This window comes from Rhopalosiphum maidis, chromosome 4, assembly GCF_003676215.2.
Source record: "Rhopalosiphum maidis isolate BTI-1 chromosome 4, ASM367621v3, whole genome shotgun sequence".
Classification (NCBI taxonomy): Eukaryota; Metazoa; Arthropoda; class Insecta; order Hemiptera; family Aphididae; genus Rhopalosiphum; species Rhopalosiphum maidis.
In genome coordinates, this window is record NC_040880.1 from 34,626,214 (window position 1) to 34,641,465 (window position 15,252).

At 29.7% G+C, this 15,252-nt stretch overlaps 1 protein-coding gene and 1 non-coding gene across 3 annotated transcripts in view; one reads left to right on the forward strand and one right to left on the reverse strand.

Moving 5' to 3' along the window:
- The window catches only part of LOC113560773 (cGMP-dependent protein kinase, isozyme 2 forms cD4/T1/T3A/T3B), a 116,423-nt gene that overhangs the window by 21,981 nt on the left and 79,190 nt on the right, over positions 1–15,252 (forward strand). The window contains exon 1 of one of the 2 annotated variants that reach the window (XM_026966834.1): positions 7,871–8,483. The exons of the other annotated variant lie outside the window; for it this stretch is intronic. Within the exon in view, the coding sequence (XP_026822635.1) occupies positions 8,252–8,483 (232 nt within the window). The 5' untranslated portion in view covers positions 7,871–8,251. Of the gene's footprint in view, positions 1–7,870; positions 8,484–15,252 lie in introns of those variants that run through there. 2 annotated transcript variants of the gene reach the window in all.
- Trnac-gca lies at positions 3,038–3,109 on the reverse strand. Its single transcript has one exon. It is a non-coding gene; the product is annotated as a tRNA-Cys (tRNA).

A 15,252-nucleotide genomic window follows, 5' to 3' on the forward strand; every position in this document is an offset into this window, starting at 1 on the left:
AGATTTCAAAAAAGTAGAAGAGTCGATTTTGAATAAATTTCACGCGATGATTTAATGCATTTTCAGAAATCATGTAGGACGACTATATTATAGGACATAGGATATTAAAGAACACAGACGGGATCGAATCTCGTCAAACTCAATACCACGATTGCGGAGTAGGTATACCGGCGTAGCGCGCATCGACTAGGATTTGAGCACGATCACGCGCGCGTGCTATATATTATAACAATATACGTATAATAATAATAATATTTATACGGTACTATAATAAACAGCGGAGACGGGAGGGGGGGGCGAGCGTGCCGCTTAGGGTGGTCCCTGCCGGGTCGTCGTCGACATAATAATAATATCATAACATCGTCGTAGGTACACGTACACCGCGCGAATTCACGCACCGCCGCCACCGCGTCCAACGTAGGCGGCGTTTAGCCGTAATAGATTATTATAATATATATATATATATACGTTATTATTATATATTATGCGCGTTTCCTGCGAGCGCGCGCGCGTACCATAACATTTGTATTATATATATCGTATTATGTGGGCCAACACGTGCCCACTCGTTGACGCGCAATATACTCGGCCGGCACTTCCGCAGACCTCCGCCGACGTTTTTCAGGGGTCTTTGGGCGTGGGCCGCCGCCGGGGCGCGTTAAGGGTTGCGACGCGCGTGCATTACTATTATACGCTATTATCGGTGTTATATTGTGCGCGCAGACCACCTCTGCGCGGCCGTATTGTTTGCTTATTATATTGCGATGATACGATCGAACGACGGCGGTGATGACATACAATATTATATAGCGCCGAACCGTGCGCGGCACAATGCGAGCTTGACGACGCGCGCGAGTCTCGTTATTATTATTATTATTATTATTATTATTATTATTGCCGTAGACGAACTTTTGTTAGACAAAACGCGTTATATACGCGTACGCCACTGCCCACCCGTTAATCGCGCACCGCGCGCGATGGGACGCGTAAGGGTAAGACTAGAATTTCGTATAAAGTGCTGCAGTTTCACGCGCGGTCTTCGTATACCTAATGCAGTGATGCTTGCGATGATGTTGCGGTATAGCAGGTATAGGTATATATGTAGCAAGGTTATTGATTTTCCTGCAATCGTGCTCAAACCGTGACAAAATGTATCCATGAGGTGGATAGCATTTTTCATGTACTTTACGAATGCCGCGTTATGTGTATACCATTACTGCGTATTGTATTATCGTTCAACAAAACGCCGGTAAAATTATTTACGATTTTTAAGAATACATTTTATACATTCCAAATAGTAAATACTATATATTATAAAGAAACCGCGCACAATAATGTTTAAAGCAAACTAAATAATATGTGTATATTAAGTAATTCGAAGAAAATTATAATAAAAAATGTGCAAATTGAAATGAACGCAATTTTTTAATTCCTACCGTCGTAGCCTCGTAGCTGTTATTATAATTGTTATAACCAAGATATTTTAATCGCTTGACAATTAATAGGACCTAACACAATTAATTTATAAGAAAATACGATAAATATGATAAACCGATTTAACCAGTGACAACTATTATTTAAACCTAACTTCGCTACCATACTAAATGTGCTAAATTACAATCTGTTGGGGAACAACAAATCAGAAATTTATTTATCAAACATAATTTATATTAAACAGATAACTGCTACACACACTTCTAAGTACCTACTGTATAACTGTATAAGAATAATATTTACGCTTACTACGTGTTACAAGATTTAAATTTATGAAAGCGTCAATAACGCCTGTACTCTGTACATAATTACAAGGCCAACTATATTATGATGCACCATCTAAATTACAATTATTCAAGATTCGTTTTTTTACTGACTATATAACACCACAATATGTTTCAATTATTTAGATGGGGTTTTTTATTTAACGCATATAATATGCGCGAGGGTAATATAAACGAGTACAAAAAAATGTTACCTATACTAAAAATCTTCTAGTGCATTGTGCATATTATATTATTTTTATTTTTATTATATGATTATGTAACTATAACAACTTAATCACATGTTAAGATAATTGGAAAAAATCAACACCATTTACATTAAAAAAATTAAGCTCGCATATTATAGTGTTCAATTTAATTTATAAATACTCAATCAATCCCTAAATATTTATAGTAATTTTTATTTTTATTTTTTAGTATTTTGATAGGTTTATATTAATTAACAGTATAAAATCCATCGAGTTAAAATGATTCTAAGTTTAGATTTGCTTATTATAGACATGATAACAAGGAGAGTCACTTAAAACGCCAACGCTGTCCTATTTTGAAAATATTAGCACTAATTGTTTTTTATTATGCATACGTCATACATGAAACGCAGCATTAATAATTTCAATTATAAATAAAATATTCATAAATCTAATACGTAGCCAATAAATATTTATGTATTATGTATATTTATACCTAAAAACCTAAATCTTTTAACAACGAAATAACAATATCCACACTAAAAATATATCGATGTCAATTATTTTAAATATAATATAATTACCAAGCATAAAAATATTGACTATTACTATTAATTATAATAATTTTCTATATGATTGGTGAATAAACAGAGCAAAGACTCGATTTAAACTAATTTTCAAGTAAGTGAAAAAATAACGTTTACATAAAAATAAATGTGTATTGTAAAATATATTATATACTAAATAAAATAACATTAAATAGGTATTTAACATTACGAAGAAATTAATTTTTATTATAATTAGTTCCGCCATCTAGTATCATTGTAATTGTACAATTATGATTATCCGCTAGAATGCGCTGCGATATTACGTATTCAAGTTATCTTTGATGGCAAAAAATGTTTTAGCTCAACATAATAAAATATACATACACACATTTAGTTATTTGTTATTTATAAATTATAAAACAAGAATTGTTTTTTTAAAAACTTCTTTACCTCACTATTTATTTCATTATAAATGATTTTTATGAAATATTTTCTAATACATGAAAAAAATTGCAAAAATTCTAGGGGGCACCCGGGTTTGAACCGGGGACCTCTCGATCTGCAGTCGAATGCTCTACCACTGAGCTATACCCCCGCGATGTCTTCTTGTTGATATCTAGCATACTTAAGTATATATTATGAATACATTTTATATTTTACAGTAACCCTTAGTTTTGTTATACAGTATACATTGCAATACAAATAATCAAACAATTTAAGTTATTTAGTATTTATATACAAAATCTATTAATTTTTCATGATATTAACTTAAAATCAAATATATTAGTGGAGAAGAGAAACTCGAAAGTAGAAATAATCAAATGTATATATATATATAACCTAATAATATTACACAAATACAGAGCCGTAGCATGTTCATTTGCGCTCCTGGTCATTTAACATATTTCCGCCCTTATAAAAATGATTTACCCCCTCCCTCTCGCCAACGTACTTACACATATAAAAGATTTATACATTTGTTATTTTATTTTATTTTTTTTAGCTATTATAACAAATATTATATTTAATAAGAAAAAAAACACTACCAAACTTATTATAACCTTATATAATAATTAAAAAAATAATTGTACTCTTATACATTTCAAAATTTCACTTTTCGTGCTTTTTTAGTAGCAAATTCATCTATAATATTTTCAAAATTAATTTTTGAAGCCAATTCACATTCAATCGATATAATACCCAAATTTGTCAATTTTTCCTGTGACATTATTGTAGACCTTAGATACTTCTTAATAATTTTCTAATTATTTTTTGAGGAGTTACAAAATAAAAAGCAAAGTAAAAAAAGCCTAAAAATAAACATACATCTCATTCCCGTATGGCTGTATACATTAATTGTTTTATTATATTTATTATTAAATATTAGCTTAATATGCGTTACATATTATTATATTAACATCTATACCTATATAATTAATAATTTTAGTTTTAAGTTGATTAATAATTTATTTTTTATGAATTAAAAATAAGTTAATAAAATATATGAAGTGTTGAACATAAATATCAATTACTGTTCATTATTAAGTAAGTATAACATTGGCTTTATCGTAAGTATTTATCAACCACATTCAAGCGATAAAAGTATTATATTACAAGTGGCCGTATCTTTCTTCTTATTTTATTTATAGTTAGATTGTATAAAATGATTATATGAGTAGGCACTTTACTATCACGTAGTTTGTGATTACTTTATTATTCTATTTTATAAAAATAGACATTTTTCTTAACCTCATGTAGTCCTAAAAAAAGAATTTTGTTTATTTTGAGTTTTAATCCATATTTCAGTGTTTTTTTTTGCATGAATCCGAGATGTGACGTAAATTAGATACTACATTTATATTCATTTCAATCATTAAAATATATTTATCATGGCAATCGTTCGAAAACATATTTTTTGGCGTCTTGTCAAGTGGTACTGTATTAAATATGTATGTATGCGAGTGTTTTATCTTTTTAAATTTCAATATAACCAATGCCGATAAAATGTACATAAACGATTTAGTGAAATTCATCATAACGCTGATAAAAAGCTTCATAATTTTATACATTTAATTTTGAAATCTCGATCAAGCGGTGTCTATGAAAACGAAATCAATAAAAATCTTCTTAATCTAGGTGAAGGTCGTTTTTAGTTCAGAATAATTATGTTTATAATATGGCGAGTAAAAAAATAATTAATTTATATAAAATAATATATTTGTTGGAGAAAATCTAAAATGAAACTAACATTTTAATTTTTAAGTATAAAATATATAATTATTATAGGGAATTGGTAGAATTCTCAAACACCTGCTACAACAAGCACACTCAATTATTATTTATATTTATTTACTTTTTATACATATAATATATATATATATGTGTGTGTGTGTGTGTGTATGTGTGTGTGTGTGTGTGTGTGTATGTGTGTGTGTGTACTCGAATGTATATGTGTGTGTATATATTATGCGTGACTTAGATTATATTAATACCATACAGTCGAAGACTTGCAGTTTAGTCAACGTTATTTTTCTATTTTACTATAATAATAAATTCAAAAAAATGGTCGAAATGTATCATGAATAATTATGTTTATGATAAAACTAATATCAAATATACTCCAATAAACTATGATCAGTAGGTATTAAATAAAAAAAAATATTCATATAATCAAACATTTTAATTAGGTCAAACATGTCATTGAAAGGTAAAAAAAAACATAATCTATAAAACAATGTAATTATAGTTTATTCGATTTAAATTTTCTCTAATAACTAGAATATGGCAAGAATAATGGTGAAAATGGCCGTATCATTCAACAAGTTACGTAAAATAAAATATACAACAAAAATATGATGTGTACCAACATTGTAAATATAGTTTCCATAAATTATTCAACTATAAGTATAGTTTTAACTTAAAAGAAAGATGACATACACTTAATAATTTATCAATTGCAGATGTATCTGTAATTATTGTGCTATGCTATTATATAGCTTAACAGATAAGTTATGCGTATTAAGAATAATCGTAGTAGTTCAATTAAATCAAAGTTTATATTTCATAATTCGGAATTTGTATGAAAAATAATATAGTAATATATTTCTTACGTCGATCCCACAATACTGGTACTACGGTGTACTTGACAATGTTGCTGGACGCAGATCATTGGTGGTATTTGTCATTTGACAATGTATTGGATTGTCGTCGCTCATACTTGATATTTCCCACACAGCTAGTATTTTTAGTCATTAATTAATTAATAATCAGTCCATCAGCCACTTGTCAGACCACGTAGGAGCTATTACTTTAATATTATAACTACTGATCGTTCTTTGTAATCCTTTTACCGATGATCGGTGGGAAACGGACTCACAAATAGTATCAACTCAACTAGAATGGCCCGTGTCAGGTAAGGTTAGGTAAAGTTACATTGTTGAAATAATTTGACTATACCTAGGTATATCACGTATATTATCAAAGGAGATTATAAATTGTACTTAAATAGTTATATTATATTATACCATATTTAGTGCTAAATATTTAATTATAAACTTTTCAATTTAAACAATTTTAAATAATTAAAAATGTCAAATTATATCTAAAATCATTACAAACTACAGTATTACGACTGGATAGTTACACTGTTACACATTTTTATTGGTTAATAAATTATTAAAATTAGGGATGGACTGATACAATGGAACCGATACTTGATATCGGTGGAATCGGTTTTTTTTGTGTAAACGATATTTTTATCGGATACTGTAAAAAAAAAAACGAAATCGACTACCATAATAGTTTGTTATTATTATTTACATTTATTATACATATTTATTGTTTTTTTTATTTTATTCGTATTTATCTTAGAATATTTATTTCAAACATTTCTATATTGTTAAATTAGATTTTATTTAATTTTAGTTTTATCGGTTGCATATATCGGAGAATCGGGTTCGGGTATCTCTGTATCAGTAAAAAAGTTATCAGCATCACCTTTCTAATGAAAATCTACTGACTTGTAAAATTGTAAATTGTGATCATGTTGTGCTTGGTAATTAAAAATATAAAACTAAAAACAATTATAAGCTAAATAATTTAAATATGTTCGAACATTAACGCAATCGTCATGATTAATATTATAAATGTAATTAACAAACCTATAGATTTTTATATGGAAAATAATATAATTTGTTGATACTCCGCGTAGTCTGCATAACGTCAAAATCACACTTTTATTCGCTGATATTTTACGATTCTGTATTTTGTATACTGTATAAGTACTGTATAAACACAGTATAAGTAATAATTACTAGCAACTAGTCTTCCTACTCATAATTAAATGTAATTATTCTTCCCGTTTGTACGAATTTGCAAATCAATATAATAATATAATGTAAAAAATATTGACGAATTACGACAATCGATCCGAACATTCGTGTTTCCAATTATGTTCGTGTAGTTACTCGTAATGTAAATTGTAATTTTATTTTAATATACACGTGTGTTTTTGACTTTCATACCTACACGAAATTAGTGGGCGGAGGGGGTAAAATATTATTTACACACGATTACGACTTCGCATCGAAATTACGTTTTCAAGTGTTGGTGTTATTAAAGACAATGGTTTAACGTTTAACCCATAAGGCCGTAACCGACGTGTACGTTTTTAAGCGGTTTACCTAGATACCCAGTAGCATCGTGTATTCACTGTTCAATTCGAATCTTCTGAGTAGAAAAAAATCTAAAAAGACGTAAAAACTGAAAAAGTAATCGAACGACCTGCAATGATCGTCGACTACAAAATAATAATTTATTGGTCATCTAGATAATCACATTAATAAATACAATATAATGACCCAACTCGCCACTGGGAGTAAGGAGTGAGGATACAAGATACTATTCTACTATTGGCGAAGTTGGAGTAAATAAATTAAACGTTTTTACGTAGTATTTTCTTGATAAGCCATTAGATACAGATGATATGTCGCATAGTTTGAAAAATGAACATAATAAAAAAATCTACAAAAGAAAATATTTAATATGCGATTTACAGTTGATAGCTTGAAGCAGAGCTTTATTTAACAAGTTTAAACCTGCTAGTGGAAAACAAGGGCCTTAGATTAAATGTTTACATAGTAGGAATGTCAGTTATTTTTTTACAATTAATATAATAATAATATCACAATAATGTAGTCCTAATATTATAATAATATTATAGTCGGTGGCGTCGGTGAGCGCGCTCTCTGTTGGCACAGCCGTTCCTAGTGCGATCAAAGTCTCGCAGATGCGGGCGAGCCGACGGCCGCCGAACCGCACCGCCGTCCGCCGCGGCGCCACACGCCACTGCGCAGTGCGCAACAGTCGGACCGGTACCGCATGTAGTGGTCGTCGTCGTTGCGCGTTCAACTGTTGCTGCAGTCGCCGTTTACACCGTGGCACACGTGTTGTTGCGACCGGTAGTGTTCGCATGTGTAATACTAATAGTCATAATATTATCGCGGTTAATAACAATCATTTTTTTCTTATATGAAACTCAAACGCTACCGTCACTCGCAGTCGTCTTCGACAGCAAGCGAACAGTCCGGGGAGTGGGTAGGTTCTCGTCTCGTCGTCACCGCGTCGACCGTACCGCAACCGTAGGTCATTCGGTCGACGTCGTCGTCGTCGTCGTCTTACCGCGAACACGGTTACATCTGCGAGGCATGCTCGCCAGCGATCTACGGTGGCTGCCTTTATGAGACTGTGTTTCGGCCAGTGGTGTATCCCGTGGCCCGGCCGAAATAGATCGACCACGATTACCGGCGTGCCGACGACCGACGCCGCCGCGTCGCCTCTGCCGGAAGACTACGACTACGACAACGATAGTGTATCGTCAGCAGTGGACGTGTTGTCTGCCGCCGAAGAATCGATGACGCGAGCGATGCAGCCGTCCGACGACGCGTCGTCGTCGTCGTCGCCGTCCGCAGGTAAAAATTCGACGCGAAGACCATGTTCGATAAAATATATATAACGTTGATAACACTGTTATGCGCTCACGTTTCCCATGATAATATAATAAAATATGAATGTAATATATTACTTATTGGCGTTGTTGCCACCGCCGCCGCCGCCGCCGTCGTCGTCGTATTCATAAAAATCGGAATAACGAAACGACCGGGTGGGTAATATTAATATAATAAGTAATAACGTCACGATAAAGGGCGTTCGTCGCCGCCGGCCTACCGACCGAATCCGTCGCACAAGGTAACTCAGCTGTTGACGGGTTTGCAATCGCACTGGTTCGCGCGCGCACTAGAGTTTGTTGTGTATCTGACTGATTTTTTTCCGCTCTTTACATAATAACATTGATTATAAAAATATAATGTATTATGTATTTATATATCCTATTTATAAGTCTACGTCGCGTGCGTGTGTGTGCGAGTGTTGTCGAGTGTTGTACACGCTATCAATCGTCGCGGCGATAACAAAACGCACATATTTCGCGCGCCGCGTGACGGACTCGGTGGCTGTCGCGCACGTATGTGTTTCGCGGCGCAGTGATCGCGTTCGTGCGCTGCCGAGCCAGTGCAATAATAATAAAAAAAATAAAAACACGATATTTTCGTTCTTGACGGCGCGGCGGCGGCACTACGGCACTCCTTCCCCCCCGCGCTCGCCGGTAACAGTACCCCTCCATCACGCCACGTTCAACACCACCACCGGCCGTAAAAAAAACACCTAAGTATAATCTCATCGTCGCCGTACACTGCTTACATCGGCACTCGCGTAGCCCGTAGGTACCCACATATAATAATAATAATATTGTCGTGGTGGTTGTTGTTGTTATATCATATTATTGTGTTCGTCGGCGAGTATGGAAATTATGGGCAAACGGACAATGGGTAATTTATGGCCGGTGTAGTCGCTCTCCGATGGACGATGGTGCGCATTAATTGGCGGATTTCCTGAATAATAATGTCCGCCGCGTCATGAGCTGATTATTGGCTATTAAAATCGTATTATTGTGGATCTTGTATTATTTTTTTGTGTACGTACCAATACAATATACAGAGTGATTCGCCGAACACGCTCACCTCCGTTTTGGCGTTTAGTAATGATCTTTTTCAAAAGAATTTTAGGAATTTTTAGGGGCATTTTAAATGACCGCATTTTCAAATTTTTAATATTTTCGATTTTCTTATGCAGACGGTACACATTTTTATATTTCAATTGAGAATCACTTACTGAAAATTATTTAGCGGATAATTTTTTTTTTCGTAATATATCTAATTTAGTATTTTAATCCGAAAACTACTCGTTTGAATTTTGATTTACATACGTCCAATTTTTCTGAGTAATTATTTATTAAATAGTTTTCAATAGAAAAAGTGATTGTCATTTGAAAAGCAGTAGTTTGCATCTACACGGGACACTAAGTATTACAAAAAATTTCAATAATTGGAACACATGGACTTTAAATATATTTGATAATTTCAAAAATTAGATTTTAAACAACACTATTATTGAAGAAAAAAGGGGGTGAGTATACTTGGTGGTTATTGTTGAATCACTCTGTATTATGTATACCTGCTGCGCTTTATTTCATATTGAATCAGTCTTCAATATACGTTCGTTCGATAATTGTACGGTATTTATGCTTGCAAAATTTAAAAGTTGACAAAGAATTTAAATATGAACATACAAATAACGTTGTATGTGGAAGGGAGGAGGGGCAAAGGAAGATATACCTTCCACAATAGATATCTTAGGTTAGCGTATTATTGGATTTTTTTTCAAAACTAAAAGCGGTTAAAGCTTAAGTTGGCTAGTTCCTCCCTCCGCCATTATCATCAAATTATGCGTACGCTACTGAACCCTAATGTATGCTTTAGTCACTATTCAATAAAAGATTATTTGTAAGAATTTTTTAGGCTTAACAACAAGATAGTTTAGTGATTATAATCGAAAATATTAACAGCGATTTAACAATTATTTATGTTATTTATAAAATTGTAGTTTCGAGTAAAACCTTCATCATAGTTATTCAAGCTTCACTCATTCATTTACTCTCAGTCAACTAAAAAAACTTAGCTTGGTACTAAGAAGAGTAAGATGAAAATAAAATCCCCTGAAAATTGTTCTAATACCTATTACAAATGATATAAGTTTATATATAGTTATTATATGAATAAATTTCATTTTAGACTGATATTTTAACAATATGTATTGGATGTTAAAAGGAATGATTAAAAATTCAAGTACCTGCGTATTTTTTTTCTTGACCAATTTTGCATTTACAATTGTTGAGTTGCCCTTAGTACCGATGCCTTATAATATGATATAATTACGTTAGCAATTTCGTTAATACATATTTTTTTTCCGTGTAGCGGAGAAAATATCAATTATTTTACATCTATTTAACGAATAATATAATTATAATAATAACAACTTTCCAGATAATTCTTTTGTATTTATATATTTTTGTGAAGGAAACGAATATAGTTCTATGCAATTATTGGTTACCGTACTAAATGTGTTTGATATATAGTAAAACAAAACTAATGCGATTACTGAATATTTCTGTGTGTTTTTAATTGATAATAATGTAAAAATAAAAGGTTAGTTTACAAACAGTTTTCATTAAAAAAAAAAAATGGAGATAGTGATGGTGGAATAAATTATATTAGTTAAATCAACATAAATAACATACTTACATGCTTTTAATCTTATCAAAGAGCGTTGTTATAAATATCGTTATAATATATTAAAGATTAATTTAGAAGGTGATATTATGGTGTTCATAAGCAACATACTAACCTTTGGGTATTCGCTAATAAGTAATAACCATTTGAAATTGTGTCAAAATAACTTATATACTGGGGTTTTAGCGTTCCTGAATTTTTTATTATTAAATAAAATGCATCTGATGTGGTATCAGAAATGGGCTCTCTCTCAATAAATTAGTCGATTAAAAAAACTAAAAACTTATTTAAAAACTAATATAAAACACTTTTGAGAATTTGTAAACTTGACGTAAGTAAAAAAAATAAATGATAAAAAGAAAAACTATATTTTTGTCTTAGTAATAATCATTTTCGAATAATTATGTCAATCTTTTCATTAGAAAAATAAATAATTATTAGTCAGTCTGTAGACTGTAGTCATAAATTATTCATTTTTCCATTCGATTAAGATAGACTACCCAGTATAATGTAACTATGTTTAATATTATAGGTACTCATTAGACCCTTTACATTTTTGGTAATCGTATCTTAAATTCTAAGTATAAAATTAGCAATGTTGTTGCTTAACCAAGTGAATTAAATTGAGCTCAACACCCGGTCCGGTATCCTGCTCAGTTCTTTATTTGAACCTTAATTATTATATAATATGTATTCATTTTTGTATTTTTTTAATAAATGGAGGACGATATACCATTTAAATGTATAAAATATTTCATGTTTTCAACAACCGGGTTAGTTTATTTAATTCCCTTATTAAATCCGAACTCTAGTGAATATAATCATCCACGGGCCACGTCTGTCGATTTAAATAGATGAATTATTATGATTTTTAACGTCGGCGTTGGATTTTTCTAACGTCATTTTGATTGAAAATCTAAAACTTGTATAATAATGTGTAGTGTTAATAATATTTCTATAAATAAATATATTCCGTCATTTTAATTCAACGTTTTTGGATGATTATCAACGATGGAAGAGACGTTTTTGTTTGTTGGTTAACATAATCACGTTTTAAAATTAGTTTTACATAACTTCTGTAGCTGTTACCAAAACCGGTGTCTATCTTATGGACTAAACTGGTTTTTGCTAGACAACCATTTACTATCGCTTTCTTTCACGTTTTTATGTGTTTTAATATTTCTCATTATCCCTTCAAATCTCACATAATTGTGATTTTAAATAAATTATTTTCCGGTTACAATTTTGTTTTTTAAGATTTAATTTTCAAATATGTCAAAGGTATTCAAATCTCTTGGTGAAGTTTTCATTTTTAATAATACGTTTTATTTTATTTAACCATTATCTAATTGTTTCATGAATAGGTAATAATTATTAATAAGTATAGAAACGCCTATAAAAGACATTGTATTAATTTTATAACTTATTTTTATTACTAGTCAATAGTCATATTGTGAAAAATATAATATAGACTTAAGTTTGTATTTACTCGTAAAAGATACTATAAAAACGTTGTTTATTGTAGACACTGTATATATCATTTAGATTGAGGGTTATTTTTATTATTTAATAATAAACAAAAAACATTTAGTTGTTAAAATTTATGATGCGCTTGAAAGTGTACAAATATTTACCTTTTTTAATATTTTTTACGTACAAGTTAGTTGAACATTGAATATATGTGGTAAAAAAAAAAGTTGTATTAGTTCTGCCTTCAGTTATTCTTGAACAGTCGATCTTCTGTTTAATTTTCTAAGTAGGATCTTTTACCTCAAAATTGTATTGTTATTTTTAATAATTACGTAATTACTATACTGATATTAAAATTTCCCCCTTGCTGTTTTTTTTTTATCTTATATTATCTTTATAAAATTATAAGCCTCTACAGTGTATATTATCATAATTGGACGTGGTAAGCGTAGTGTATATCCTGGGTATAAAATACCTAAATTGGTTATATCATATACTATTTGACAATTTATAAATAATATACGACTATACTGATGTGCTTTATTTTAATATTAATTTAACAAGTATCCAAGAGTTGAAATCATGAAAAGAAGTTGTCTAATTTATTTTTTCATATTATGCAATTATGTTCAGGATAAATTTGAAGCTAAATTTGCTTTATATATGTATAGATTATAGTTTTATATTTTATTTTTATACGAGCTACTTGTCTAGTTTTATGAAGTCAATCCTCTCAATTTTCTCCAATATTGGTCTATACTTTTATAGTAATTATTTAATCTATTTTTAATATTATCAATTTACTAATAATTCATTAGCTTCTGCATGTTTATATTGAACTACTTAAACCAATAGCAATACAATTATTATTAAAAATAAAGGAATGATTATAATTGAATATTGTATAAACTATAATTTGTCAAGTGTTATTTAAAGCTGCACAATATAAGAATATAGATATGAATAATATCTAATAATTAATAATATAATACAATACCTATTATTATATTAAATAAATTACTAACCATTACATCAATCTGATCACTGCATAATATGGCATAATATGTATATGTATATTTATATTATATTATAATATTTTCACTATATAGCATATTATAATAATATCTACAATTTACATGCTTAAAAATTGTTTCTCAAAACATTTAATTGTACTGTTAGAATCAAAATTTAAAATTTTTGTGGTTTTATTAGAAATTAAAAAAATCTAATACATTTGCTTCTTTTTGAAAAGTTTTTAATAATAGTTTTAATAGTCTTCCATGATTCATATTTTTTAACATGTCACAAAAACGTTTAACTCCAGATAAAATTACAATTACACTTATTATAGTTTAATTTGGTTTAACCTAATCTGTCTTGGGCGATATTGAAAAGGAAAAATAATTTTTAAGGTATAAGTTATTTAATTCAATTACATAGCTAATAAACAATACTTAATAGGATTGAACTCAAAAGTAGGATCATGTTGTTTTGATGATGACTGATGAGTCATACCAAAAATGATTTATTATCGTGTATCAGGTCGAATGACTTATTGTGTAAAACATAATATATTAACAAGAGAACATTTTTATCTTATCTTATTTAAGCTAAAATTAAACATAAGTAATGTTTAAAATAATTTTATCTCATAGTTAAGCCATTGATTGAAGGCTTTACTATTTATTTATTTTATATTTCATTAGTTTTACAGTTTAGAACTTATTCATGTGTTCAATGAATATGGCAAATAGCAAATCAAATATTGTTAAACATCATTCAATTATATCATATACGGTTATTTTTAAATTATCTTCGTTTGTGTACGATATTCTATAAATAATATATTTATATAAATAATGTTACACGGAGTTATATAAAATATCTATTTCTTGATATTATTCTGAAAATAATTTATAATGCAATATAATAAAACATGTATAATAAATTATTTATGTACCTACAGTTCTTCTACGTAATAGGGATACCTATTTCGATTAATTTTAACTTGATTACTATTCTATAATTAAAATTATAATAAATAATAATGAGTGTTACAATTGATAATATTTTCAATTTTGTGTTTGAAATATTTGAATATTATTATTTATTAGATTCTTTTATCATTTTAATTTTATGATTTATGAATTGTGTGATGTTGTATTACTAGCGTTCATAAATTATGTATATTAGTATATTACCTATATTTAACTGGCCAATTACAATTATCAATATAATATATAGGATTACTTCGAAAATTAAGAAATAAATATTAACGTTTCCAGGACTTAATTATACACATACTAATATTTTGAAACTCTTTTAAATGTTAATTTGTCATTGAATAATGACTAACAAAATAGCCTATACTATTTTAGTATATACCATATCTACATATTATATTTAAAACATTTTATTTTATGAAATTATCTTTCAGTTAAATAATTGTTCTTGAATTAATCTGATTAAATGTTTTGTAAAAGTTTGAATATTATTCATAACATTTACATACAATTTGAAATTACATTTAATATCTTGATAATCTTATATACCATATAGTTTATATCAGGGGCGGATCCAGGGG